Here is a 25,789-nt window from a genome sequence, read left to right as displayed (position 1 = left end):
CTTCGTATGTTAAGATTTGCACGAATTTTGACGATTTCTGAAGAAATTGAAGTGTTGCATAAGCGTAGTGTGATGTGTGGGGTTAGAGCGTTCGCCCACATGATCCGTAGTGTGCAGTTGTCAACTGTGTCGTGTGGTTGAACCAGTCATCACCCACGTGGACACCATGCAGTCCACACCGTGTGGACGAACTGCTCTTCGTCCACGCGACGCTCGTAGGTAATAGATGGGAACTGCAGTTATGCATACGTGGCAACTAGTCAATCACACATGGCAACTATGATTGATCATACATGGAAACTATGGTTGGACCACATATGACAACTATTTAATCACATGTTACAATTATGGTTGATCATGCATGACAACTATGGGTTCATCACACGTAGCAACTATCGTTAATTTGACATGATAACTATAGTTAACCAAAACAAAGAAGTTACCATGCTTTACAACTAAAGTTGCCATCCACGGACAACTAAAGTTGTCATCCCCAGATAACTAAAGTTGTCATAAAAAAATATCAGTGCAGAATTGTTTCATGTCACATGTGCGGGGTGGGATGAGTGTTTGATGTTGGATGTGTCGTATGAAGTAGCTGCGTGAGGACGTATGGACAATTCTAATATTCGCCTACACAGAATCGTGTGAGTTGTCGACACCATGCAGTCCACACCGTGGATTAACTGCTCTTCGTCCACGCGACGCTCGTAGGTAATAGATGGGAACTGCAGTTATGCATACGTGGCAACTAGTCAATCACACATGGTAACTATGATTGACCATACATGGCAACTATGGTTGGACCACATATGGCAACTATTTAATCACATGTGACAATTATGGTTGATCATGCATGACAACTATGGGTTCATCACACGTAGCAACTATCGTTAATTTGACATGGTAACTATAGTTAACCAAAACAAAGAAGTTGCCATGCTTTACAACTAAAGTTGCCATCCACGGACAACTAAAGTTGTCATCCCCAGATTGTTGGCTAACATAGCATAAATTCAAAAAAATTCCTACGATATTCAGATCTTCCTACGGAGAGACCAGAAACGAGAGAGGGGTAAGAGCATCTTCATACCTTTGAAAATCGCTAAGCGGAAGCGTTACTAGAACGTGGTTGATGGAGTCGTACTCGCGGCGATTCAGATCGTGGTGTGATTCCGATCTAGTGTCGACCTACGGCACCTCCACGTTCAACACACGTGCAGCCCGGTGACGTCTCCCGCACCTTGATCCAGCAAGGAGGAGGGAGAGGTTGGGGAAGAACTCCAGCAGGACGACGACGTGGTGTCGATGGAGAGAAGAGGTCTCCCGGCAAGGCTTCGCCAAGCACCGGCAAAGAGAAGGAGGAAGAAGGGCAGGGCTGCGCCGAGAAAGAGAGAAAACCGTGTGCGAAACAGCCCCGAAACCTCAACTATATATAGGGGAAGAGGGAGGGGGCGCAGCCCTTAGGGTTCCCACCCCCAAGGGGTGCGGCAGCCCCATCTGCGCCAGGAGGTGGCGGCCAGGAGGGGAGGAGGGGTGGTGCGCACCCCTCGTGGGCCTTAGGCCCACCTGGCTTAGGGTTTGCCCCCCCCCCCCCTTCCCTCTCCCCTGCGCATTGGGCTGAGTGGGGACGCGCACCAGCCCACCTAGGGGCTGGTTCCCTCCCCCACTTGGCCCATCTTACCTCCCGGGGTCGTTGCCCCCCTTCGGTGGACCCCCGGGGCCACCTCCAGTGGTCCTCGTGGTCCCGGTACGTTACCGGTGATGCCCGAAACACTTCCGGTGTCCGAAACCATCCGTCCTATATATCAATCTTTACCTCCGGACCATTCCGGAGCTCCTCGTGATGTCCGGGATCTCATCCGGGACTCCGAACAACTTTCGGTAACCTCGTATAATAATTCCCTATAACCCTAGCGTCATTGAACCTTAAGTGTGTAGACCCTACGGGTTCGGGAGACAGGCAGACATGACCGAGACACCTCTCCGCCCAATAACCATCAGTGGGGTCTGGATACCCATGGTGGCTCCCACTTGCTCCATGATGATCTCATCGGATGAACCACGATGTCAAGGATTCAATCAATCCCGTATACAATTCCCTTTGTCTGTCGGTATAGAACTTGCCCGAGATTCGATCGTTGGTATACCTATACCTTGTTCAATCTCGTTACCGGTAAGTCTCTTTACTCGTTCTGTAGCACGTCATCGTGTGACTAACTCCTTAGTCACATTGAGCTCATGATGATGTTCTACCGAGTGGGCCCAGAGATACCTCTCCGTCACACGGAGTGACAAATCCTGATCTCGATTCGTACCAACCCAACAGACACTTTCAGAGATACCCGTAGTGCACCTCTATAGTCACCCAGTTACGTTGTGACGTTTGATACACTCAAAGCACTCCTACGGTATCCGGGAGTTGCACAATCTTACAGTCGAAGGAAAAGACACTTGACATTAGAAAAGCTTTAGCATACGAACAATACGATCTAGTGCTATGCTTAGGATTGGGTCTTGTCCATCACATCATTCTCCCAATGATGTGATCCCGTTATCAATGACATCTAATGCCCATGATCAGGAAACCATGATCATCTATTGACTAACGAGCTAGCCAACTAGAGGCTTGCTAGGGACACATTGTGATCTATTTATTCACACATGTATTACTGTTTCCTGTTAATACAATTATAGCATGAACAATAGACTATTATCATGAACAAGGAAATATGATAATAACCATTTTATTCTTGCCTCGAGGGCATATTTCCAGCAGTCTCCCACTTGCACTAGAGTCAATAATCTAGTTACATTGTGATGTATCGAACACCCATAGCATTATGGTGTTGATCATGTTTTGCTCGTGAAAGAGGTTTAGTCAATGGGTCTGCAATATTCAGATCCGTGTGTACTTTACAAATATCTATTACTCCACTCTGGACATGGTCCTGGATGGAGTTGTAGCAGCGTTTGATGTGCTTCGTCTTCCGGTGAAACCTGGGCTCCTTGGCTATGGCAATGGCCCCAGTGTTATCATAGAAGAGTGTCATTGGACCCGACGCGCTTGGAACCACTCCAAGGTCGGTGATGAGCTCCTTCATCCAAATTCCTTCATGAGCCGCTTCTGAAGCAGCTATGTACTCTGCTTCACATGTAGATGCTGCCAGCTTGCTTGCTGCTGCACCAGCTCACTGCCCCACCATTCAAAACATATACGTATCCGGTCTGTGACTTTGAGTCATCTGGATCTGTGTCAAAGCTGGCGTCAGCGTAACCCGTTACGACGAGCTCTTCGTCACCTCCATAAACGAGAAACATTTCCTTAGTCCTTTTCAGGTACTTAAGGATATTCTTGACCGTTGTCTAGTGTTCCATACCAGGATCACTTTGGTACCTTCCTACCAAACTTATGGCAAGGTTTATATCAGGTCTGGTACACAGCATGGCATACATAAGAGAGCCTACGGCTGAAGCGTAGGGGACAGAACTCATCTTCTCTCTATCTGCTGCCGTGGTCGGCGACTGAGTCTTACTCAATCTCATACCTTGCAAAACTGGCAAGAACCCTTTCTTTGAGTTTTCCATATTGAACTTCTTCAATATCTTGTCAAGGTATGTACTTTGCGAAAGACCTATGAGGCGTCTCGATCTATCTCTATAGATCTTGATGCCTAATATGTATGCAGCTTCTCCAAGGTCCTTCATTGAAAAACTCTTGTTCAAATAGGCCTTTATGCTCTCCAACATCTCTATATCATTCCCCATCAATAATATGTCATCCACATATAATACGAGGAAAGCTACAGAGCTCCAACTCACTTTCTTGTACAGACAGGCTTCTCCGTAAACCTGTATGAACCCAAACGCTTTAATCACCTCATTAAAGCGAATGTTCCAACTCCGAAATGCTTGCACCAGCCCATAGATGGAGCGCTGGAGCTTGCACACTTTGTTAGCACCCTTAGGGTCGACAAAACCTTCTGGTTGCATCATATACAACCCTTCCTTAAGGTTCCCGTTAAGGAACGCTGTTTTGACATCCATTTGCCAAATTTCATAATCATAAAAGGCGGCAATATCTAACATGATTCGGACTGATTTCAGCTTCGCTACGGGAGAGAAAGTCTCTTCGTAGTCAACTCCTTGAATTTGCCGAAAACCCTTTGCGACAAGTCGAGCTTTATAAACGGTTACATTACCGTTTGCATCAGTCTTCTTCTTGAAGATCCATTTATTTTCTATGGCTCGCCGGTCATCGGGCAAGTCCACCAAAGTCCATACTTTGTTCTCATACATGGATCCTATCTCGGATTTCATAGCTTCAAGCCATTTGTTGGAATCCGGGCCCGCCATCGCTTCTTCATAGTTTGAAGGTTCACCGTTGTCTAACAACATGATTTCCATCACAGGGTTGCCGTACCACTCTGGTGCGGAGCGTGCCCTCGTGGACCTTCGCGGTTCAGTGGTAACTTGATTCGAAGCTTCGTGATCATTATCATTAACTTCCTCTTCAGTTGGTGCAGGCGCCATAGGAACAACTTCCCGCGCTGCGCTACTATCCTGTTCGAGAGGGGGTGTAATTACCTCATCATGTTCTACCTTCCTCCCACTTACTTCTTTCGAGAGAAACTCTTTCTCTAGAAAGGATCCGTTCTTGGCAACAAAGGTTTTACCTTCGGATCTAAGATAGAAGGTATAGCCAATAGTTTCCTTAGGGTATCCTATGAATACGCATTTCTCCGCTTTGGGTTCGAGCTTTTCTGGTTGAAGTTTGTTCACATAAGCATCGCAGCCCCAAACTTTAAGAAATGACAACTTAGGTTTCTTGCCAAACCATAGTTCATACGGTGTCGTCTCAACGGATTTAGACGGTGCCCTATTTAAAGTGAATGCTGCAGTTTCTAATGCGTATCCCCAAAATGATAGCGGTAAGTCGGTAAGAGACATCATAGATCGTACCATATCTAATAAAGTGCAATTACGACGTTCAGACACTCCGTTGCGTTGCGGTGTGCCAGGCGGCGTCAGTTGTGAAACGATTCCACACTTCCTTAGGTGTGTGCCAAACTCGTGACTCAAATATTCTCCTCCATGATCAGATCGTAGACACTTAATTTTTCTGTCACGTTGATTCTCGACCTCACTCTGAAATTCCTTGAACTTTTCAAATGTCTCAGATTTGTGCTTCATCAAGTAGATATACCCATACCTACTCAAATCATCGGTGAGAGTGAGAACATAACGATAGCCACCGCGAGCTTCAACGTTCATTGGACCACACACATCAGTATGTATTATTTCCAATAAGTCGGTTGCTCTCTCCATTATTCCTGAGAATGGAGTCTTGGTCATCTTGCCCATGAGGCACGGTTCGCATGTGTCAAATGATTCAAAGTCAAGAGACTCTAATAGTCCATCAGTATGGAGCTTCTTCATGCGCTTAACGCCGATATGACCAAGGCGGCAGTGCCACAAGTATGTGGGACTATCATTATCAACTTTACATCTTTTGGTACTCACACTATGAATATGCGTAACATCACGATCGAGATTCATCAAGAATAAACCATTCACCAGTGAAGCATGACCATAAAACATATCACTCGTATAAATAGAACAACCATTATTCTCTGACTTAAATGAGTAGCCGTCTCGCATTAAGCAAGACCCTGATACAATGTTCATGCTTAAAGCTGGTACTAAATAACAATTATTAAGGTTTAAAACCAATCCCGACGGTAGATGTAGAGGTAGCGTGCCGACGGCGATCACATCGACCTTGGAACCATTCCCAACGCGCATCGTCACCTCGTCATTGGCCAGTCTCCGCTTATTCCGCAGTTCTTGCTTTGAGTTGCAAATGTGAGCAACAGCACCGGTATCAAATACCCAGGAGCTACTACGAGCGCTGGTAAGGTACACATCAATAACATGTATATCACATATACCTTTAACGTTGCCGGCCTTCTTGTCCGCTAAGTATTTGGGGCAGTTCCGCTTCCAGTGACCTTTTCCCTTGCAATAGAAGCACTCAGTCTCAGGCTTGGGTCCATTCTTTTTCTTCTTCCTGGCATCTGGCTTACCGGGCGCGGCAACAGCTTTGTCGTCTTTCTTGAAGTTCTTCTTACCCTTGCCCTTCTTGAAACTAGTGGTCTTGTTGACCATCAACACTTGATGCTCTTTCTTGATTTCTACTTCTGCAGACTTGAGCATCGAGTACAACTCGGGAATGGTCTTATCCATCCCTTGCATGTTGTAGTTAAGCACAAAGCCTTTGTAGCTTGGTGGGAGAGACTGGAGGATTCTGTCAATTATAGCATCATCCGGAAGTTAGACTCCAAGTGAAGTCAGACGACCGTGTAACCCAGACATTTTGAGTATGTGCTCATTGACAGAACTGTTCTCCTCCATCTTACAGCTAAAGAACTTGTCAGAGACTTCATATCTCTCGACACGGGCATGATCTTGAAAAACTAGCTTCAGCTCTTGGAACATCTCATATGCTCCGTGTTGCTCAAAACGCCTTTGGAGCCCCGTATCTAAACTGTATAACATGCCACACCTAACCAGAGAGTAGTCATCACTCCGCGTTTGCCAGACGTTCAGAATGTCCTGGGCTGCTGCGGGAGTGGGAGGGTCACCTAGCGGCGCATCAAGGACATAAGCCTTTTTAGCTGCTTCAAGGATGAGCTTCAAGTTGCGAACCCAGTCCGCATAGTTGCTACCATCATCTTTCAGCTTGTTTTTCTCTAGGAATGCGTTGAAATTGAGGTTGACGTTGGCCATCTACAATATTTATAAAGACAACTTTTAGACTAAGTTCATGACAATTAAGTTCATTTAATCAAATTAAGTATGAACTCTCACTTAAATCGACATCCCTCTAGTCATCTAAGTGATACATGATCCATGTTGACTAACCCGTGTCTGATCATCACGTGAGACGGACTAGTCACCATGGTGAGCAACTTCATGCTGATCGTATTCAACCATACGACTCATGTTCGACCTTTCGGTCTCTTGTATTCGAGGTCATGTCTGTACATGCTAAGCTCGTCGAGTCAACCTAGGTGTTTCGCGTGTGTAAATCTGGCTTACACCCGTTGTATGTGAACGTTAGAATCTATCACACCCGATCATCACGTGGTGCTTCGAGACAACGAACATTCGCAACGGTGCACACTTAGGGGAATACGTTCTCGAAATTTTAAGAGGGATCATCTTATTATGCTACCGTCGTTCTAAGCAATAAGATGAAAAACATGATAAACATCACAATGCAATCATATAGTGACATGATATGGCCATTATCATCTTTGCCCTTTCGATCTCCATCTTCAGGCATTGCATGATCATCATCGTCACCGGTGTGACATCATGATCTCCATCATCGTGTCTCCGTGAAATCGTCACGCCAACTACTACTATAGCTAACTGTTAGCAATGAAGTAAAAGTAGTAAGCACATGGTGTTGCATCTCATACAATAAATTAAGACAACTTCTATGGCTCCTGCCGGTTGTCATACCCATCGACATGCAAGTCGTGAAACCTATTACAATAACATGATCATCTCATACATCATACATGCAACATCACAACTTTGGCCATATCACATCACATGTCAAACCCTGCAAAAACAAGTTAGACGTCCTCTAATTGTTGTTGCAAGTTTTACGTGGCTGATTTGGGTTTCTAGCAAGAACGCCTTCTTACCTACGTGACAGCCACAACGATGATATGCCAAAGCTATTTACCCTTCATTCATCAAATCCAATCCGACTAGAGTAGGAGAGACAGACATCCGCTAGCCACCTTTATGCACGGTGTGCATGTCTGTCGGTGGAACCAGTCTCACGTAAGCGTACGTGTAAAGTCGGTCCGAGCCACTTCATCCCACAATACCGCCAGAAAAGAATAAGACTAGTAGCGGCAAGAAAATTGACAAATCATCGCCCACAACTTTTGTGTTCTACTCGTGCATAGAATCTACGCATAGAAAACCTGGCTCGGATGCCAGTGTTGGGTAACGTATCATAAATTCAAAAAAAATCCTACGATATTCACATCTTCCTATGGAGAGACCAACAACGAGAGAGGGGTAAGAGCATCTTCATACCTTTGAAGATCGCTAAGCGGAAGCGTTACTAGAACGCGGTTGATGGAGTTGTACTCGCGGCGATTCAGATCACGGTGTGATTTCGATCTAGTGCCGACCTACGGCACCTCCGCGTTCTACACACGTGCAGCCCGGTGACGTCTCCCGCACCTTGATCCAGCAAGGAGGAGGGAGAGGTTGGGGAAGAACTCCAGCAGCACGACGGCGTGGTGTCGATGGAGAGACGAGGTCTCCCGGCAGGGCTTCGCCAAGCACCGGCAGAGAGGAGGAGGAAGAAGGGCAGGGCTGCGCCGAGAGAGAGAGAAAACCGTGTGGGAAACAGCCCCGAAACCTCAACTATATATAGGGGAAGAGGGAGGGGGCGCAGCCCTTAGGGTTCCCACCCCCAAGGGGTGCGGCAGCCCCATCTGCGCCAGAAGGTGGCGGCCAGGAGGGGAGGAGGGGTGGTGCGCACCCTGGTCGGCCTTAGGCCCACCTGGCTTAGGGTTTGCCCCCCCCCCCTTCCCTCTCCCCTGCGCATTGGGCTGAGTGGGGAGGCGCACCAGCCCACCTAGGGGCTGGTTCCCTCCCTCACTTGGCCCATATTACCTCCCGGGGTCGTTGCCCTCCTTCGGTGGACCCCCGGGGCCACCTCCGGTGGTCCCGGTGGTCCCGGTACGTTACCGGTGATGCCCGAAACACTTCCGGTGTCCGAAACCATCCGTCCTATATATCAATCTTTATCTCCGGACCATTCCGGAGCTCCTCGTGACGTCCGGGATCTCATCCGGGACTACGAACAACTTTCGGTAACCTCGTATAACAATTCCCTATAACCCTAGCGTCATCGAACCTTAAGTGTGTAGACCCTATGGGTTCGGGAGACAGGCAGACATGACCGAGACACCTCTCCGGCCAATAACCATCAGCGGGGTCTCGATACCCATGGTGACTCCCACTTGCTCCACGATGATCTCATCGGGTGAACCACGATGTCTAGGATTCAATCAATCCCGTATACAATTCCCTTTGTCTGTCGGTATAGAACTTGCCCGAGATTCGATCGTTGGTATACCTATACCTTGTTCAATCTCGTTACCGGTAAGTCTCTTTACTCGTTCTGTAGCACGTCATCGTGTGACTAACTCCTTAGTCACATTGAGCTCATGATGATGTTCTACCGAGTGGGCCCAGAGATACCTCTCCGTCACACGGAGTGACAAATCCCGATCTCGATTCGTACCAACCCAACAGACACTTTCAGAGATACCCGTAGTGCACCTTTATAGTCACCGAGTTACGTTGTGACGTTTGATACACCCAAAACACTACTACGGTATCCGGGAGTTGCACAATCTCACGGTCGAAGGAAAAGACACTTGACATTAGAAAAGCTTTAGCATACGAACAATACGATCTAGTGCTATGCTTAGGATTGGGTCTTGTCCATCACATCATTCTCCCAATGATGTGATCCCATTATCAATGACATCTAATGCCCATGATCAGGAAACCATGATCATCTATTGACTAACGAGCTAGCCAACTAGAGGCTTGCTAGGGACACATTGTGATCTATTTATTCACACATGTATTACTGTTTCCTGTTAATACAATTATAGCATGAACAATAGACTTTTATCATGAACAAGGAAATATGATAATAACCATTTTATTATTGCCTCTAGGGCATATTTCCAACAGAGATAACTAAAGTTGTCATAAAAAATATCAGTGCAGAATTGTTTCATGTCACATGTGCGGGGTGGGGATGAGTGTTTGATGTTGGATGTGCCGTATGAAGTAGGTGCGCGAGGACGTATGGACAATTCTAATATTCGCCTACACAGAATCGTGTGAGTTATCGACACCATGCAGTCCACACCGTGTGGACGAACTGCTCTTCGTCCACGCGACGCTCGTAGGTAATAGATGGGAATTGCAGTTATGCATACGTGGCAACCAGTCAATCACACATGGCAATTATGATTGACCATACATGGCAACTATGGTTGGACCATATATGGCAACTATTTAATCACATGTGACAATTATGGTTGATCATGCATGACAACTATGGGTTCATCACACGTAGCAACTATCGTTAATTTGACATGGTAACTATAGTTAACCAAAACAAAGAAGTTGCCATGCTTTAGAACTAAAGTTGCCATCCACGGACAACTAAAGTTGTCATCCCCAGATAACTAAAGTTGTCATAAAAAATATCAATGCAGAATTGTTTCATGTCACATGTGCGGGGTGGGGATAAGTGTTTGATGTTGGATGTGTCGTATGAAGTAGCTGCGCGAGGACGCATGGACAATTCTAATATTGGCCTACACAGAATCGTGTGAGTTGTCTCCTGAATATGCTATACGTTGTGTGTGATTAAGTGTCCATCATGTCACACGTGTGACAAATATCGCGACCCAAATAAAACAGTCATGACACTAAAATTGGAAAATGTCGACCTTTCAACAATAAAAGTGGCATCCTTTTGTTAATAAAAATGGCATGCGCTTAGTAACAAAACTGACATATCATTAGAAATAAAAATGGCATCCTTTCAATAATAAAAATGGCACCTCATTATTAATAATATAACATCCAACTATTAATAAAAAAATGTCTTATGCCTAGTAATAAAACTGGCATGCCATTAAAATAAAAATGACGCCCTCTCCACAATAAAAATGTCATCCTCCCAATAAAAAAATAGACATCCTCATCAAAAAAATCGATAATCAGGGGGCCTCCCCCGGCTACAGCTTTTCATTACAAAAATAGAAGCCGGCGAATACCACAAAACACCGGTCTAAACTGAAAAGAGGAAAGCAAGAAAAGGAAAAATAGCAACTCTAAAACTAGGCCAGAGGATCGGCAGTCACTCCACTCCACATCACAGTCTTGCCTTTTTTTTATTACACTAACGAAACGCCAAAAAAAACCATTCTTGGCTCGAGTTTCTGCTCCAGAGCCTCTTTCTTTATGCATCAGCAGCAGCTCGAGAAGACCACGTGATTGGAATCAGCTGCCCCCATGATATTTCGCCCAGGACAGAGGCTCCAGTTCCAGCGGATTCCTCTCCTCATAAAAAGATGCTATAAATAATAAAAGTGTCATGTGAGGAAGTGAAAAAAAATCAGGATTCTTGAACGAGTTTGAAAACAAATTAACTTCAATAAAAAAATCCGTTTAAACACAAAAGATACACACAAGCCCTCTCAGCCCAGTGGTGATGCGTACACACGCACGAGCATGAGGTACCTTTGTTGTCCAGATTTTTTAAGAAACAAAAACGTGTGTTCGCTAGGGAGCGGCTTGAAACGAAAGATTGTAGTGTAGGTAATCTACACGGCATTTGCCTTGCGCCAAGATCCGTGCGACGGCTAGGGAGGCATTCGCCAGGGGTTGGTCTCCTAACGATCATTCACCAGATAATATTATAGTTTTTCAATTAACTTCATTTTATCTTGCGGGCCATCCCAAAATTGTTGTCTTAGTTTTGTCTAGAAATGAATGTATCTAAATACTAAAACTTGACTAGATACATTCATATCTAAGCAAATCTAAGACAAGAATTTTGAGACGAAGGGAGTAATAAATATGGAAAGCTCTGTACTTATAGTTCCGATCTTCCATGCATGTTTTGGATATATAATCCAAAAGAATTATATGATTTCTTAGACCTCAAATCAGAAAGTTTATGTCCTCCCTTCATTTTTTACTAATGTTTAGGATATATAATTTAAAAGAATTATCCGATCTTCTAGAACTCAAATCAAATAGCTTCACCTAATTTATCCTTTAGGATTAGGCAACTAATTCCTTTAGTAGCAAATAGCTTCACCTAATTTATCCTTTAGGATTAGGCAACTAATTCCTTTAGTAGCAAATAGCTTCACCTAATTTATCCTTTAGGATTAGGCAACTAATCATTAGATATATAATCCAAAAGAATTATATTATCTTCTTAGACCTCAAATCAGAAAGTTTATGTACTCCCTTCATTTCTTTACTAATGTTTTGGATATATAATTAGAAAGAATTATTCATAAACACCAAAAGCAAGGGAGAAGCTAACTCGGCCTGCTGGTTTTTTATCATTTCTTTGACCTTCAAACCGCTCTTGTGATACATCTAATGATATTTGAGTAAAGTTTGATCAAATTTATACTACAAAATACTATAGTTACACAATACAAAAGTTAGTTTCATGCTGCATCTAATGATATTTGATCAAATTTATATTAAAAATGTCAAAAAAGTACAAGACATAATAAAGTTACAAAAATTGGATATATAATTTAAAAGAATTATAAGATCCCCCAGTGCTCAAACCAAATCAGCAGAGTAAGAAACGGAGGGAGTACTTTTGAACTACATAACCTACAGTTTAAAGTGGCCAAGAGCCGGATGGACGAATCATTCTACAAAAGAAAAGGTCGCACAGAATCTGCAATTTATGGCAGTTCTCTGTATGCTGATTTCCCCGGCATTTCCACCAGAGGGCGTGTGCACCAACCATTTTGCAACTAAACATCTAAAATAGAAGGCACAACAGAAGCAAACTAAGCAATGCCTCAAGAGAACTCACAGCACCAAATAAATGCATAGCACACAACATCTCCAGCGAGTCATAACCGCTTCCGGAAAAGTAGGATCGCACGAGGTGATAAGGAAGGCGACGAGGTTCCCTTGCGCGCCGCCGGTGACGCCACCGGTTCCCTCTCTCTCCCTCGGCCGCTCCGGCGACGGGAGGGAGGGGAAACCTCGGGTCTGTTCGCTAGGTGGGTGTGTGGTAGGGTTAGGGTTGAGGAAGACGATGCCGAGGCCGTTGCGATGGTGTCGCGTCGGAATAAGTTTCTTCGAGCTCCGTTCACGGTCAGGCGAGGCTTTTGCCTTCGTCTAGGAGCCAGCGGGGTTGGGATCCCCGGATCTCGTCCAGGTCGCGGGCTATGGTGGCTGGAGGTCCATTGGCACTCGCCGTTTGGGTCCTCAGATGGGCGATGGGTGCAGGGAGACGAAGACCCTTCTTCTTCGTTGTTGGTATGATTTGGTGCTGTTGTTCTTTTCCTTCCATCTGCGCTGTTGCTGGTGGGAGATCCTGCTTGTCCGGACGGATGGCCCGGCCGCGGTCTAGTTGCAGGTGTGTTGGATTGATGTCCATGCCCTCTCAACACTGGTGTCAAGAAAGGAGGAAGCAGTGTAGCGCCAATTGTACCGTGGTCAAAGAAGATGTCCATGCCCTCTCAACGCTGGTGTCAAGAAAGGAGGAAGCAGTGTAGCGCCAATTGTACCGTGGTCAAAGAAGATGATCTGCTTGCAGATCCTTATGCTGCAAGAGTCTTCTCTCAAGATTCAATGATGATGACACAGGGTTTCGAAGATCTTCTTGTTATGGTTGTCTTAAGTACTTTAGGTGTTCATGGTCCTCTGTGTTTGCGGTTCAGTATGCTTGTAAGGGTCAATTTCTTTGTACTGATTCATGATATCAATGAAAAAACTCTAAAAAAAATGCATAGCATGAAAGAAAAAAGCCAAGATGAACATGAAACGGCCAGCATAATAATCACCACATAACCACCCAGACGTTATAAGCTACGCACAGCAATAGCAGCCAACAGGTTCACTTGAAAAAGTGCACAAACAGTTCACAGTAGCAAGGGCGTCTTTCTTGTTTTCGGGTTGGGAATGCCAGAAACTAAGCGTTCATTCCTCTCAAAAGTACTTTCTTCAATGTAGACGGGTCGATGGTAACCGCAACGTGCGTGACAGGAAACGGTCTCATTTCTTGTTGTTGTTGTTCAACATCTTGAGCGACTGGAGCCCAAGCAGCAGGTCGCCTGAGTCCAGGAACACCTTGTTGTTGGAGACTGCGATGGTGTGGGCGATCTCCCTGGCGGCTTCAATCTGCCTGAGTGCGACGAAAGCAGGGTTGTTGGCGATGGCATTACCAATCAGCTCGGCACTCTTTGCCTCTCCCTGTTCACATACAGAAAGGCACATCAGCGTTTAAATCAGGTGATCTAAAATAAAACAAGTGAGATGTATGTACAAAATAACAACCATTTGGCTCAGGTGATATCAAACTAAGCAAGCGTAGTGAAATATACAAAGCTATTAAGGTATAAATAACATTAGCAATATGCCTATATTCAGCACTGGAAGTGACAGTATGAACATAGAAAATGTCAAGTCTGAAACTATATTCCGTCATATGAACATACCACTGGAAGTCTGAAACCATGGTCAGTACTATGAGCATACCAACATGCCACTGGAAGTCTGAAACCATATTCAGCCATATATTCAAGTCTGAAACTATGCTAAGTTATACAGTACAAACATGACACTAGATGTCTGAAACTATGTTCAGTCATACGGCATACCACTGAAAGTCTATAACTAAACTACAGACATCATATGAATTGAAATGTACAAATTTACTAGAGCCAGGGTCAAGACATAAACAACACTAGAAATACACTGACTCACGCTGAAAGTCTGAAACTATGAATATCACAAATAGGTGAAGCCATATGAAAACAATGTACCATAAACTGAACAAATGGAATGTACATGCCTAGCTGTGTTAGAATCAAACGCACCAAAACTCCACAAGTGTAATGAAATATATGATTGAAACTGTCAACAGGTCAAGAAATTGAAGCAGTGTGAAAAAGAAATATCCAATTCCTGTTTTGCTTACCTGTGCCCTGATAATTGCACTTTTCTTGTCTTGCTCAGCCTTCTCAACGATGAACTTAGCACGCTCAGCTTCCTGAGCAGCAACCTGTTTGGCTTCAATGGCATGAGTGAACTCTTTACCAAAGCTGAGACTGGTAATGGACACATCATCCAGAGCGATGTTGAAGTTCTTTGCCCTCTCTGTCAGAATCTTCCTGATCTCCCTGCTCACAGCCTGCCATTACATAAAGGATGAGTTAGCACTCCAAGTAACATATTCCAGGTAAGACCAGCTATTATCCACTATAGAATGGAAAACATGTACACGCAGCAAACATGGTGAAGCTGTACCTCTCTCTGTGTGATTAGCTGACTGGCATTGTATTGTGCAACCACAGCTTTGAGTGTTTCATGAATGATTGAAGGCAACACTCTCTCATTGTAGTTCTCCCCCAGGGTCCTGTACATAGTTGGTAGTCTCTCTGGCATGGGTCGTGTAAGAACACGAAGACCAATTCTCACCTGTCAAAATTATCAAGCAGTATCAAATATATGCAAGGAGGTGCAGTATAAATGCTACTTCTGAAATACGTGCATGAGCACAAACAGATTCACAGCATTATATAACTTGTTCAGCATCAGCTAGTCGTCTTAATTGACATAGCAACATATAATGATGAAGCAAAAGAATGTAGTACTTGTGAGTTGTGACTGATGTCAACAGATTCAAAGTGAATGGGTTGAAATGCTCATATTGACAGGCAATATATAATGGATAACACTGACAATAGATTAAAAGCAACAAGCAGATTAACTGCCATGACTACTGCTTATTCACAGAGCAGTAGGCACTAGACAGTACAAAGGCTACATACAATGCTGTAGGATTTCACATATAATCTGACATGGGTCGCGTTAAAATTCAATAAGTCGAGAGAAATTGACTCCACCGATGCTAGGTACTACAGTATAACATAACAGCTGTTGTCACCGTAACTGGGCATTAAGAAATGATAACGGAAAACACCATTCATGTACCAGACCTGACCCACCAATCCAAATTGGCAACCACTTGAGGTGTACCCAATCCCCTTGCAGGCAACAGTTGCAGAATATGCTCGAAATGACAATGCAAAACAATTTATACAGGTAAAAATTGCTAGCCAATCATTTCACATGAAGCAGATCCTCTGACATGGCCAACTAAAATCAGGCCCCTTGGTCGGTCACAAACATTGATTTCGCGAGCGGGTAAGCGGTAAAAATCACGAATCTGCGCTAGGGCGGGGAGGGATCGAGAGGAGGGGAGAATCACCATCTGGAGATCCCGGCTCCCGGAGGTGCTCTCGACGAGGTTTGGCCGCGCGCGGACGTCGTAGATGATGGGCCTCTCGAACCAGGGGATGACGATGTGGGTCCCCTCCGGGTAGACCTGCGCAGACAAAGGCGACCAGATGTCAAATCGCGTAGAGGAACGGCGGGGAGCAAGCGAAGCCGTGGCGCGCGCGGCCGGGATCGACGGATCCGCGCGAGGGGAGGGGAGGGGAGGGGGTAACCTTGTCCTTGATCCCCTCGAGGCGGTTGAAGACGATGGCCCGGTGGCCTCCCTCGACGTTGTAGAGGGTCTTGTTGCCGAGGTAGAGCGCGGCGCCGCCGAGCAGCCCGAGCTTGACCAGCGCGCCCACGCCCGCCGGCGCGCTCGGCATCCGCGCGCCCTTGAAGTTCATCTCGCCGGAGCCGCCGGGGGTTTAGCTAGGGTTTACTCGGCCGATTTGGGGGAGAATGGGATGCGGGGGAGGAGGAGGAGGAGGCGGGCGGAGGATGGAGAAGGGTGGGTGTTAAGTGGGTTTGGCCGGTGGGTCGGTGGCCGTCGGATCTCGAGCGGACGGCGCAGATGGGGCGGCGGGGCGCGTTTCTTTCCTCCGCTGCAAGAAAAGGGGAATGGCTGGCTGGCTTCCGGCCCAAGAAGGCCTCGCGTGCCTGACTCCTGGGTCCCGCGCGGATGGGATGGTTGGGGCATTTCGGTACTGTGATGGGTCAACCTGCGCCCGTCACGACTAAAGTATTTTTTTTATTTTTTAAAAAGGAAAAATCCAAAACAAACATTCAACTTATACACGAAAGTTAAATCAAAGTCTGAATTTTGAATCCCGAAAATTGATAATGTGAACTTGTAATCCCCATCTATTTTGGACCCTATACCTGATTGGCAAACTCGGATCTCTACAATCCCGACCGGGATAACCTACTACTCTCACGCGTGAAAATTTGGGTCGGCCCAATCTCCCTTAATAATAAAGCACGTAGTGCTTCTGTCGTCCGTCGCGTCGTTGTCACTTTTGCACAAAAGTCCCTTCACTTCTGAGTATTCAACCCGCGGTCCTTTCTTCATCTTATCCATTCGAGAGGAGCGGCGATGGCGGAGCGAGGCAGCGCGCGTGCGGACGGCAAAGGGCGTCCATGGCGGTCTACCGAAGACGCTCGCCGCTGATGTCTCGAGAAGATGAAACCCGCAACCTCCTCCTCCATTCGTTTTCTCGTTTTCTCTCTGAACAGGGACCGCCATGGACGCCCGAGGTCCTTTGCTACGACCATGCCTCCGCCGGCCTTGTGACTACGTCGGCCAGGAGCAGCGACCAGGTCATGTCGGCGCCCTTCTCTTCTCCTTCCTCCCGTTTTCCCTCCCCTGCTCTCTCTCTCTAACGCATCTCCCTCTCTTCGTTCTTTTCTATGCAGGAGCATGGCTGAAGCCATGTGGGATATCGCCGCCGTAGTGGACCACCGCCGGCTCGTGCCCCACAGCCGCCGGGAATGGATCCCATGTGCCTGGATATGCTCGGATCCGGTCGGGCCCCGTCATTCCCGCGCCGCCGGACCTCATCCCCAAACCTATCCCGCACATGCTTCGCCCCCAGACACGGCTACAGGTACAGAGCAAGCTCTGTTTCGGTTTCATTTCTCGTCAGATTCGTGAGAGGGTATACATTGCAAATGGTGTTTGATTGTAGCAAAGCATCATTAAATTAAACCTATTTACGAGTTATAAATGTTATTACTGATCTTATAGAGTCCTGATATTCACCATATGTATGACATATTAGACATCCAGCGTTAAAATGTATAAGCATTTGTTTCTTCGTTAGAAAACGGTACGGTAACCAGTATGTTATTTTGTCTTTCTATGTATTCATGGAGCTGGCCATACTTGAATTTGGGTATTTTGTGTTGTTGAGTCACCATGCAGCACCCCTCAAATCATTAACAGGTCCAACGTGCATTATCTTCCGTAGGAGCATTACTGTTATTACTGATCTTATAGAGTCCTGATATTCACCATACGTATGACATATTAGACATCCAGCGTTAAAATGTATAAGCATTTGTTTCTTCGTTAGAAAACAGTACGGTAACCAGTATGTCATTTTGTCTTTCTATGTATTCATGGAGCTGGCCGTACTTGAATTTGGGTATTTTGTGTTGTTGAGTCACCATGCAGCACCCCTCAAATCATTAACAGGTGCAACGTGCATTATCTTCCGTAGGAGCATTACTCGAATATGTTCCAACCGTGTGAGCCTCAACTTTGATCTTTTGTATTTCTCGTATTTCTGCAAGCATGACTTTGCTGACAATAGATAATCGAGGGTATTTCTCCCTAATGACATATACAAGGAATATGCTCACTGCAATGCCAAGTATCTTCCCCCCTGCCACTAAAAAAGAAGAAATATCTTCCCCTGGAGATGACAAGTACACGAGTAGGATACAAGTCATTAGTCAATGTCTTTGATTTGGACATAACTATGAACTATCTATCTGCTCCTGTTCCCATTAGTGTAATCAATGTTGTCATTGTTGTCAAGCTCATAGTCTGTATCACAAAAAACAATAATAATAATAATAATTTCCTTCGCTTTGTATTTGACTACCTGGACCATGCACCTGTATTTATGTCATTATTTTAAAAACATCACTGTTAGTATAAGAAAAGGCAGTATCATTGGACTGTAGCTACATTTCATCATGTTGGTTCTCTATATTTCAGTACATATTGTAACAAAGAGTTGTTTTTAATCCATTCACAATATTTTGTGTAGCTGGTTGGAGCATGTAGATCTGCACTTGTCTTCTGTGTCATCACTAAGTTCCTTCCTGGGGGTTCTTTGAGATCTTTTCTGCGCAAACTGGAGGGCAAACAACTTCCTTTGGACAAGATTCTCTCGATTGCCTTGGACATCGCGCGTGGTTTGGAATATGTGCATTCGCAAGGCGTAATCCACCATGACGTGAAACCTGGGAACATTCTGTTCGACGCAGAATGTTGTGCAAAGGTCGTTGATTTTGGAGTAGCTTTCGAAAATGTTTACTGCAACACGTTGTAAGATGACCCGGGCACATATAGATGGATGGCGCTCGAGATGTGTAAGCGCAAGCCATATGGTCTGAAAGTCGATGTTTATAGTTTTGGCCTTGTCTTATGGGAACTGGTTAGTGGTTTGATTCCCTATGAAGAGATGACTCCGCTCCAAGCAGCTTATGCAGTTGTTAATAAGGTACCCGCTCTCCTAATTCACTTATCTTCTGATTTGTGAGTAAATTTCCCAAAGAAACAGTCATTTTACTCACTTGACAATTCTGCACATGAACTGATTGTTGATGAAATTCTCATGTCAAAACTTTAGATCGATTGTTCCTTCTAGCTGCCCGGCACCGTTGCAACAATTGATGGAGCAATGCTGGTCCGCTCAACGCGAGAAGAGGCCTGTGTTTACTGAGATAGTTCAAACCCTTGAAAATCTCAAGACAACTCTCGATAGAGATGGAACCATTGAGAAGACCCCAACCCCCAGCCGCCAGGAAGCTGCTCAGGAGCAAAGCAAGAATAGGCTTGCCAGCTGGATCCTGAAGCTCTCATATAGCCCACCGGATTTCTCAGGGCCCCGCCGTCGAAGCTATTGTGATTACTGATCTTATAGAGTTGGAATATTATTAAGAGGATTTCAGTTTCTCGTGTCTGACAAGTGAAAGATCTTGAGTGGTGCTTTAAGCTTTTCTTTGGCAAGCAAGTACAACGGCACTTTTTCCCCGTTGCAATGCACGGGCCTTTTACTAGTCTTTACCCAATAACACCAAAGCGGCTATTGCTTCTGTCGGAATACCCGTCGTGGCATTTTTTGCAAAAAAAAAACCCCTCCTATTTCATGGTAATTCAGCCTGCAGACCTCATCATAAGTCAGTCCCGAACCGGTACAAAGAAGAGAACAGAAAAAAAAAACAGCGCCCCACACGACCCTGCCTCCTCGATCCCATCTCCACCTCCATCCCGCCGCCACCTCCTGCCCCGCGACGCCCGCCCCACACCGCGTCGAGCGAGACCGCATCCCTCCCCAAACAGTGGCGATGATGTAGGGCGCCGCCCAGCACCTCACCGACGGATTCGCCGGCTCCCGGGACAACCCTCCCCCGTGTCGGGACGCGCATCGGCTTGGAGGCCCCTTGGTGCTGCCGCCGGTGCGGGAGTCCTACGCGGCCGTGCGGGCTGGGAACCGAGCGGCAGCAAACACTGCTTGGGGCGAGGTCGTGGCTCACCTGGCGCTGGCGAGGTGCGTCGTGTCCGCTCGCTCATTCCCGAGCGGAACGGCAACAGTCGGCAGCGCTCGAGATCCGCCGCGGAATAGCAGCCTCTGCATCTTTCTTAACTCAACATATCCAGATCCGAATAGCATATCATGGCCAACAACTATGTCCAGCCAGTTCATAAGGCTGGAATCTCATGGCCACGTGAGGATGCATGAATGGGATATGGCAGAAGAAACTTGGCCTGCTATGGAGGAGGTAACGAAGCTAAAATTTGGTGATTGTGGTTTCCCAACTGTGTACGGGTATGCAATATGCACAGGACAATCTTGGTTGCACACCCGTGACCCCAATCTCTTGTCAAGAAATGCAACACCATCAGTTCTTAACCATCGACGGAGTTTCTTACTTCGATGTAAACCACTCCTTTATGAATGCAACCAACATCGATTGAAAAACTGCTTGAAAACTAGTCCTGCAGGGCCGTCAACTTCAGACTTTACTTTGAGCAGACTGAAACCGACATCCATTGCTTCTGGGTGACCAAGGTCTTCTCCTTACAATCAATAAAACTTGAACATGTTAATTACAAGAGCACAATTTTCATCAAGGTGTAGCTTCGCCTTCCAACTCAGCTCCTCCTTCTGCTCATTTCACAAACAACAGCTACTTCATTTTAGGCACCACAATTCCAGCTATTATTACTGTTGTATTACTTGTTGTTGCTCTGACCATTTATCTACACAGGAGAGCATATTATGACAAGAAAGATGAAGACTTCAATTTTGATCAATTTGCTAGAATGCCGGCCAGGTTTTCTTTTCAGAAGTTGAGAGAATACACTCAAGGGTTCAATAAAAAAACTTGGAGAAGGTGGATTTGGATCTGTTTATGAAGGGAAATTAGGTGAAGAGAGAGTTGCGGTGAAATGTTTGGAAAGTGATAGACAAGGAAAGAAAGAATTATTGGCAGAGGTAGAAACAATTGGAAGCATCGAATGCATCAATCTTGTCAGGCTGATTGGCTTTTGTGCAGAGAAATCTCAGAGGCTTCTAGAGTGAATTAACTATTTATGTTTCTTTAGATGTTCGGTCGGGTGTCCTCTACCACTGAAGTTTTACCACCATATGGTGGTGCTCGACAGCAGAGATGGCATACTTTCATTTGGTATGTTCACAACGTAGAGCAGCTTCTCTGTCCAGTCTCATGTCTTTCTCTTCAGCAGGGATCAGTTAGTACTACCGAGCAAAAATATGCTTCTATTCATCATTTTTTTTTCTTAGTACTTTTGTGTCTCCAAATCACATGATGGCTCCATGTCTGTTCTTTTTGTTGACATGGATTTTACCCTGAAAATTTCTTCTAATCTACAATATTCTGCTATCTAAATTTGCATGTATATTATGAATGAGTAGACACTGGTGCAGAAGCATAATTGGATGAAAATACGGACTACAGAGAGGTGTAATTATTAATTAATTTATTTAAAACACATGCAACTGGCAGAGTTTATTATTTTCATCAATTGGATTATGATCGAAGTGAAGAACTTATGTGGACAAGCTGGCATATTTCAATGGCAAGATTTTTGTACAATTACAGTGGCAGATTTCACAAATTTGTACAGCACATGATTTACAACAAGATATTATGTCAAGGTGTGTACTTTTTACCCATTGCACTAATCTTTTGCTTTGAGCGATTGGCTAACCAAAAGTACTTCCTTTGGAATGATGTTTGGTGCACTCACAAGTATAATCTCTCCACTTCCAGATTTTTTTGTTCTCTTGTCAGTGGTATTTCTTTTAGCTACTATTTTCCCTTGGATAAAACACTCATGCTATTTTAATGAGGTGCATTCTAGCCGTTTTCTCACTAAAACATAAACATTTTATCTGTTGGCTAAATGAAAGTACACACCATCATGAGTGGAGAGCACCTGCAACAGTGGCGGTGGGAATAAAATAGCAATGTCGCAAACAAAAGAATGCAAACATTCTTAGCCATTTTGCAAAGATGGTTAGGCCGAAAGCTTAATTCTTCATGTTGAGAATAGTTGATGTGGGTCGTAAATCAAACAACTACTCGCGTAATAGGCTATGCTTAAGGGGTGTGATGATATTCTTTTCTCTCAGTGCAACGCATGGGCAGTTTTGCTAGTATACCACAAAAAGAAATTTGTGTAGTTTAAAAAATGTTCGCACATTTCTAAAATTATTTAGAAGTTAAGAAATGTTCATCTTTTCTATTTTTGGCCCGAATTTAATTCCCTTATGTATTTTTTAAATGACTGGAATTTCTAAATACTATTCAAAGTTTTAAAAACTACCCATGATTTAAAAAAAATCACATTTCTGAAAAAACGTTCACCATTGCAACATTTTTTCACATGCTATGAAAAATCTTTCAGTTTTTCACAAATTGTGTCACATTCTTCAAATAATATTTTTAGAAATTTGTAAATTGTTTGGGTTTTGGAAAACGGCATTCCAAAATTGTTCACAAATTTTTTAAGAAATGTTTTGACAGTTTTGAAGAAGTTTAAAAAGGCTACCCTGTTTTTTAGGTATGTTTTATTAAGAAGTTTCTGAGGGAAGTTTAAAATGTAACTGTGTATTCAAGAATATATTTTTTAGGGATTTTTTAGAAAATTTTGTAGGGAAGTTTAAAACATGTTTAATTGTCATGAAGAAATTGTACGACGTCTATTTCAAAAGATGTCACCATTTATTTCAAAATGTGTCGAAAACATGTACAAAAATGTTACAGGTGCAAAACGAGATTTTTTTTGTTTTCATTTATTCTGGTGTCTTTTTTATTGTTTGTAATACGTGATCATGAAAATATCAAAAACAATTGACAACTATTCACTGAACATTACTGGCAGCCTACCAAGTTTGAAGCGAGTTTTTTTGTGCGACTTAAAAATACAAAGAAAATAGACGATCCGGAGAGTCAAACTTGCGACCAGCTGCTGCTGAACTCCTCGCACAAGCCACTAGAACAAATGATTTTTAGTGATTTAATGAGAGGCCTGAAGTTTAACCATCAAGATGAACATTTTTTCAGTAAATGGGAACAAATTTCGAAAACTGATGAAAAAATTAAAGTCCAAACACTTTTCAGAAAATTTTAAAAATGGGAGCAACTTTTACAACCTGAAGAAATGTGTATTAAAAAATTTAAATATGTATTTGGCAAAATATTATATATTTGAAAATGTTAAACATGCATTTGGCAAAATGTTACTGTGTATTCAAAATAAAGTTGAAAACATGTATTTTTTAAAAGTTTACATGATATATTTGAAAAATCACGATTCAAAAATATTTCATATGTATGTTGAAAATGTACTTCATATATTGAGAAAAATTAGGCATGTGTAAAAGAATTGCTTAAACCATGGCAGAGCGAGTGCGCGAGCGATTGGTCTAATGGGCCGGCCCGATTTAACTGTCACGTCAAAGATTCTCAATGAGACACTCTTAAGGTTCAAAATAGACCGAGATAAAAGAGTTTGGTGTGCTAATTTCAAGATTTAAAAATTCAGAGTTCAATTTGTCTCTCGTTTACAAGTTTAAGGTTTATTTTAGACTTTTTCCTTACAAAAAAACTAAAGTATTTTCTACATGATGGTTAAGAGCCTATTTTTTATATTTATGCTAGCATTTATTCCTGAACCTATTTCAGGATTTCTGACGATGCACGTTCATTGTGAGACGTTTCCGTCAACTACGAGGCATGATAATTTTTAAAATCGTAAGATGATATATCGGCTCAGTTTCTCGGAGGTGCTCAGTGGGGTAGGAGTCTACACATGTGCGTTCATAATAATGAGTGTATGCGTGTATATATATGAGCGCTTAAATTTATACTGTATTTAAATAAAAAACTAAAATATATTTTTAGGGGACACAACTAAAAATGTTGCGCTCCTGCACACCCTAAAAGTAAATCGCACTTGTGCCCTTCTCATTGTCATTTAACTTCTTTTTTGGTACATTGTCATTTAAGTTTAACAATAACTAAAGACACAACACTAGCGCTAAGCTAGTGGTCCTTGTAGCCAGGTCGTCACCGTAAAAATTCAGACTAATTATCACCTTTTTACATGTAACAATAATAAGGATAAGATAAACTAAGTAATATTAACGGTACAAAAATGAACAGAACAACTAACATGCGAGCCCTGGGTCGCTTCGGAGAGCGACATTGGCACAACCCTAGCGCCACCTTCCTCCAGCCATTCCCCTCGCCGTCTCTGGCGAGCATAGCCCACGGTGATGACAGCGGCATGGATTCTCTTCCTCTCCTGCGCGGACCAAGGGGTGACGTGAGGCAGCCCTTCATGGCAGGGGCACATAATCCATGAGTGGCATCTATAATAACAGTGGCATCACAAGGTGGTGGCAGGGCTGCGGCGACAAACTTTCGTGGCCGGTGGGTGTGCGGGGATCTTCTTCGGTGAGCTCTCGATCGATGGTTTGGGGCAATGGACGTGGATCTGATCCTCGTTCAGATCCGTACGTGGTGTGGCTCTTAGCCTGGAGGCGACACGTGGAGGGGCAGGTCCGAGGTAGTTGAAGGTACACCGATCATGGGCAGCATGGCCCGAACCCAGCCCCAAAAACATGGGCCGAGCCGGGTCAGACTTTGTGTTTGGGTCGGGCCCAGGCTTGAAAACTAAGCTCGTTGTGTATTTCGGGCCGGGCCCGGGCCTGGGAAATTAGTCATTTTACACACAGGTTTGACCCCGGCTCGGCCCGATATTGATCTCTTTAGTCTATTTGGGCCGAGCTCGGGCCTAAATTTTTGTTCAGGCCAGGCTCGTCCTTGGGATTTTCACTTCGGACTTTCTCAAGCCTGGCCCCGCCTGGTGTATGATCTGGTTTAGTTGAACGCCATGTGCCTGGGTTTCGGCGGTTGCGTACTTCTTCATGGCGTGGCTCCAGTCAACTGGGTTAGGATGGCGCGTCTGCTGGTGCAAATCGTGCTGACTTCGATCATGGTGGAAGTCACGGCGTCTTTGACGTTGTTTCCTTGTCGAAGCATTATGGCTGCAATTCGGGCCGCTTCGGGAAAACCCTACATCTGGTTCTCATGTGCTTCACGCAGAGAGGACAAAGATAGTTCACTTTGGGGATGCACAATTGTGCTTCACCATGTGGGAGTGGAAGCACATGTTAGTTCACTTTTAAAACATATTTTTTGTCAAAATAATTCATCAAAATATATCAACATGTTATCTTATTTAAAGATCTCAGACACAAGGAACACATCGGTGACAACGTTTCGTCATTTGGACGGTTCAAGAGATAACTCATTTCGAAAAATCACATCAATAAAAAATCGCAAATAAACTACCTATTTGCTACAAGTGGTGCACATGCGATGTGTTACTTGTCACCATCAAAGAAGA

General features: G+C 44.4%; 1 protein-coding gene and 1 pseudogene across 1 annotated transcript; one reads left to right on the top strand and one right to left on the bottom strand.

Moving 5' to 3' along the window:
• Window positions 1-13,651: 13,651 nt before the first annotated feature.
• On the bottom strand, window positions 13,652-16,601 carry LOC123395014 (prohibitin-1, mitochondrial-like). The gene is made up of 5 exons (XM_045089921.1): window positions 16,350-16,601; window positions 16,109-16,225; window positions 15,145-15,315; window positions 14,816-15,028; window positions 13,652-14,088 (listed from the first exon to the last, which is right to left on the bottom strand). Exons 1-5 carry the CDS (start codon window positions 16,518-16,520, stop codon window positions 13,891-13,893), a joined length of 870 nt encoding a protein of 289 aa, XP_044945856.1. The 5' UTR covers window positions 16,521-16,601; the 3' UTR covers window positions 13,652-13,890.
• A 652-nt stretch (window positions 16,602-17,253) lies between these two features.
• On the top strand, window positions 17,254-19,761 carry LOC123397390 (annotated as a pseudogene).
• Window positions 19,762-25,789: the final 6,028 nt, after the last annotated feature.

The sequence above is a fragment of the Hordeum vulgare genome, chromosome 5H (assembly GCF_904849725.1).
Source record: "Hordeum vulgare subsp. vulgare chromosome 5H, MorexV3_pseudomolecules_assembly, whole genome shotgun sequence".
NCBI lineage: Eukaryota > Viridiplantae > Streptophyta > Magnoliopsida > Poales > Poaceae > Hordeum > Hordeum vulgare.
Note: the sequence above shows the minus strand (reverse complement) of the source record. Positions and strands in the feature narration are given on the sequence as shown.

Coding starts and splice junctions, on each gene's coding strand:
- LOC123395014 (XM_045089921.1), bottom strand. CDS start 16,520: ATGAACTTCAAGGGCGCGCGGATGCCGAGCGCGCCGGCGGGCGTGGGC. Junction 15,029..15,144: donor AGCTAATCACACAGAGAGAG/GTACAGCTTCAC, acceptor ATGTAATGGCAG/GCTGTGAGCAGGGAGATCAG. Junction 14,089..14,815: donor GTGCAATTATCAGGGCACAG/GTAAGCAAAACA, acceptor GTATGTGAACAG/GGAGAGGCAAAGAGTGCCGA.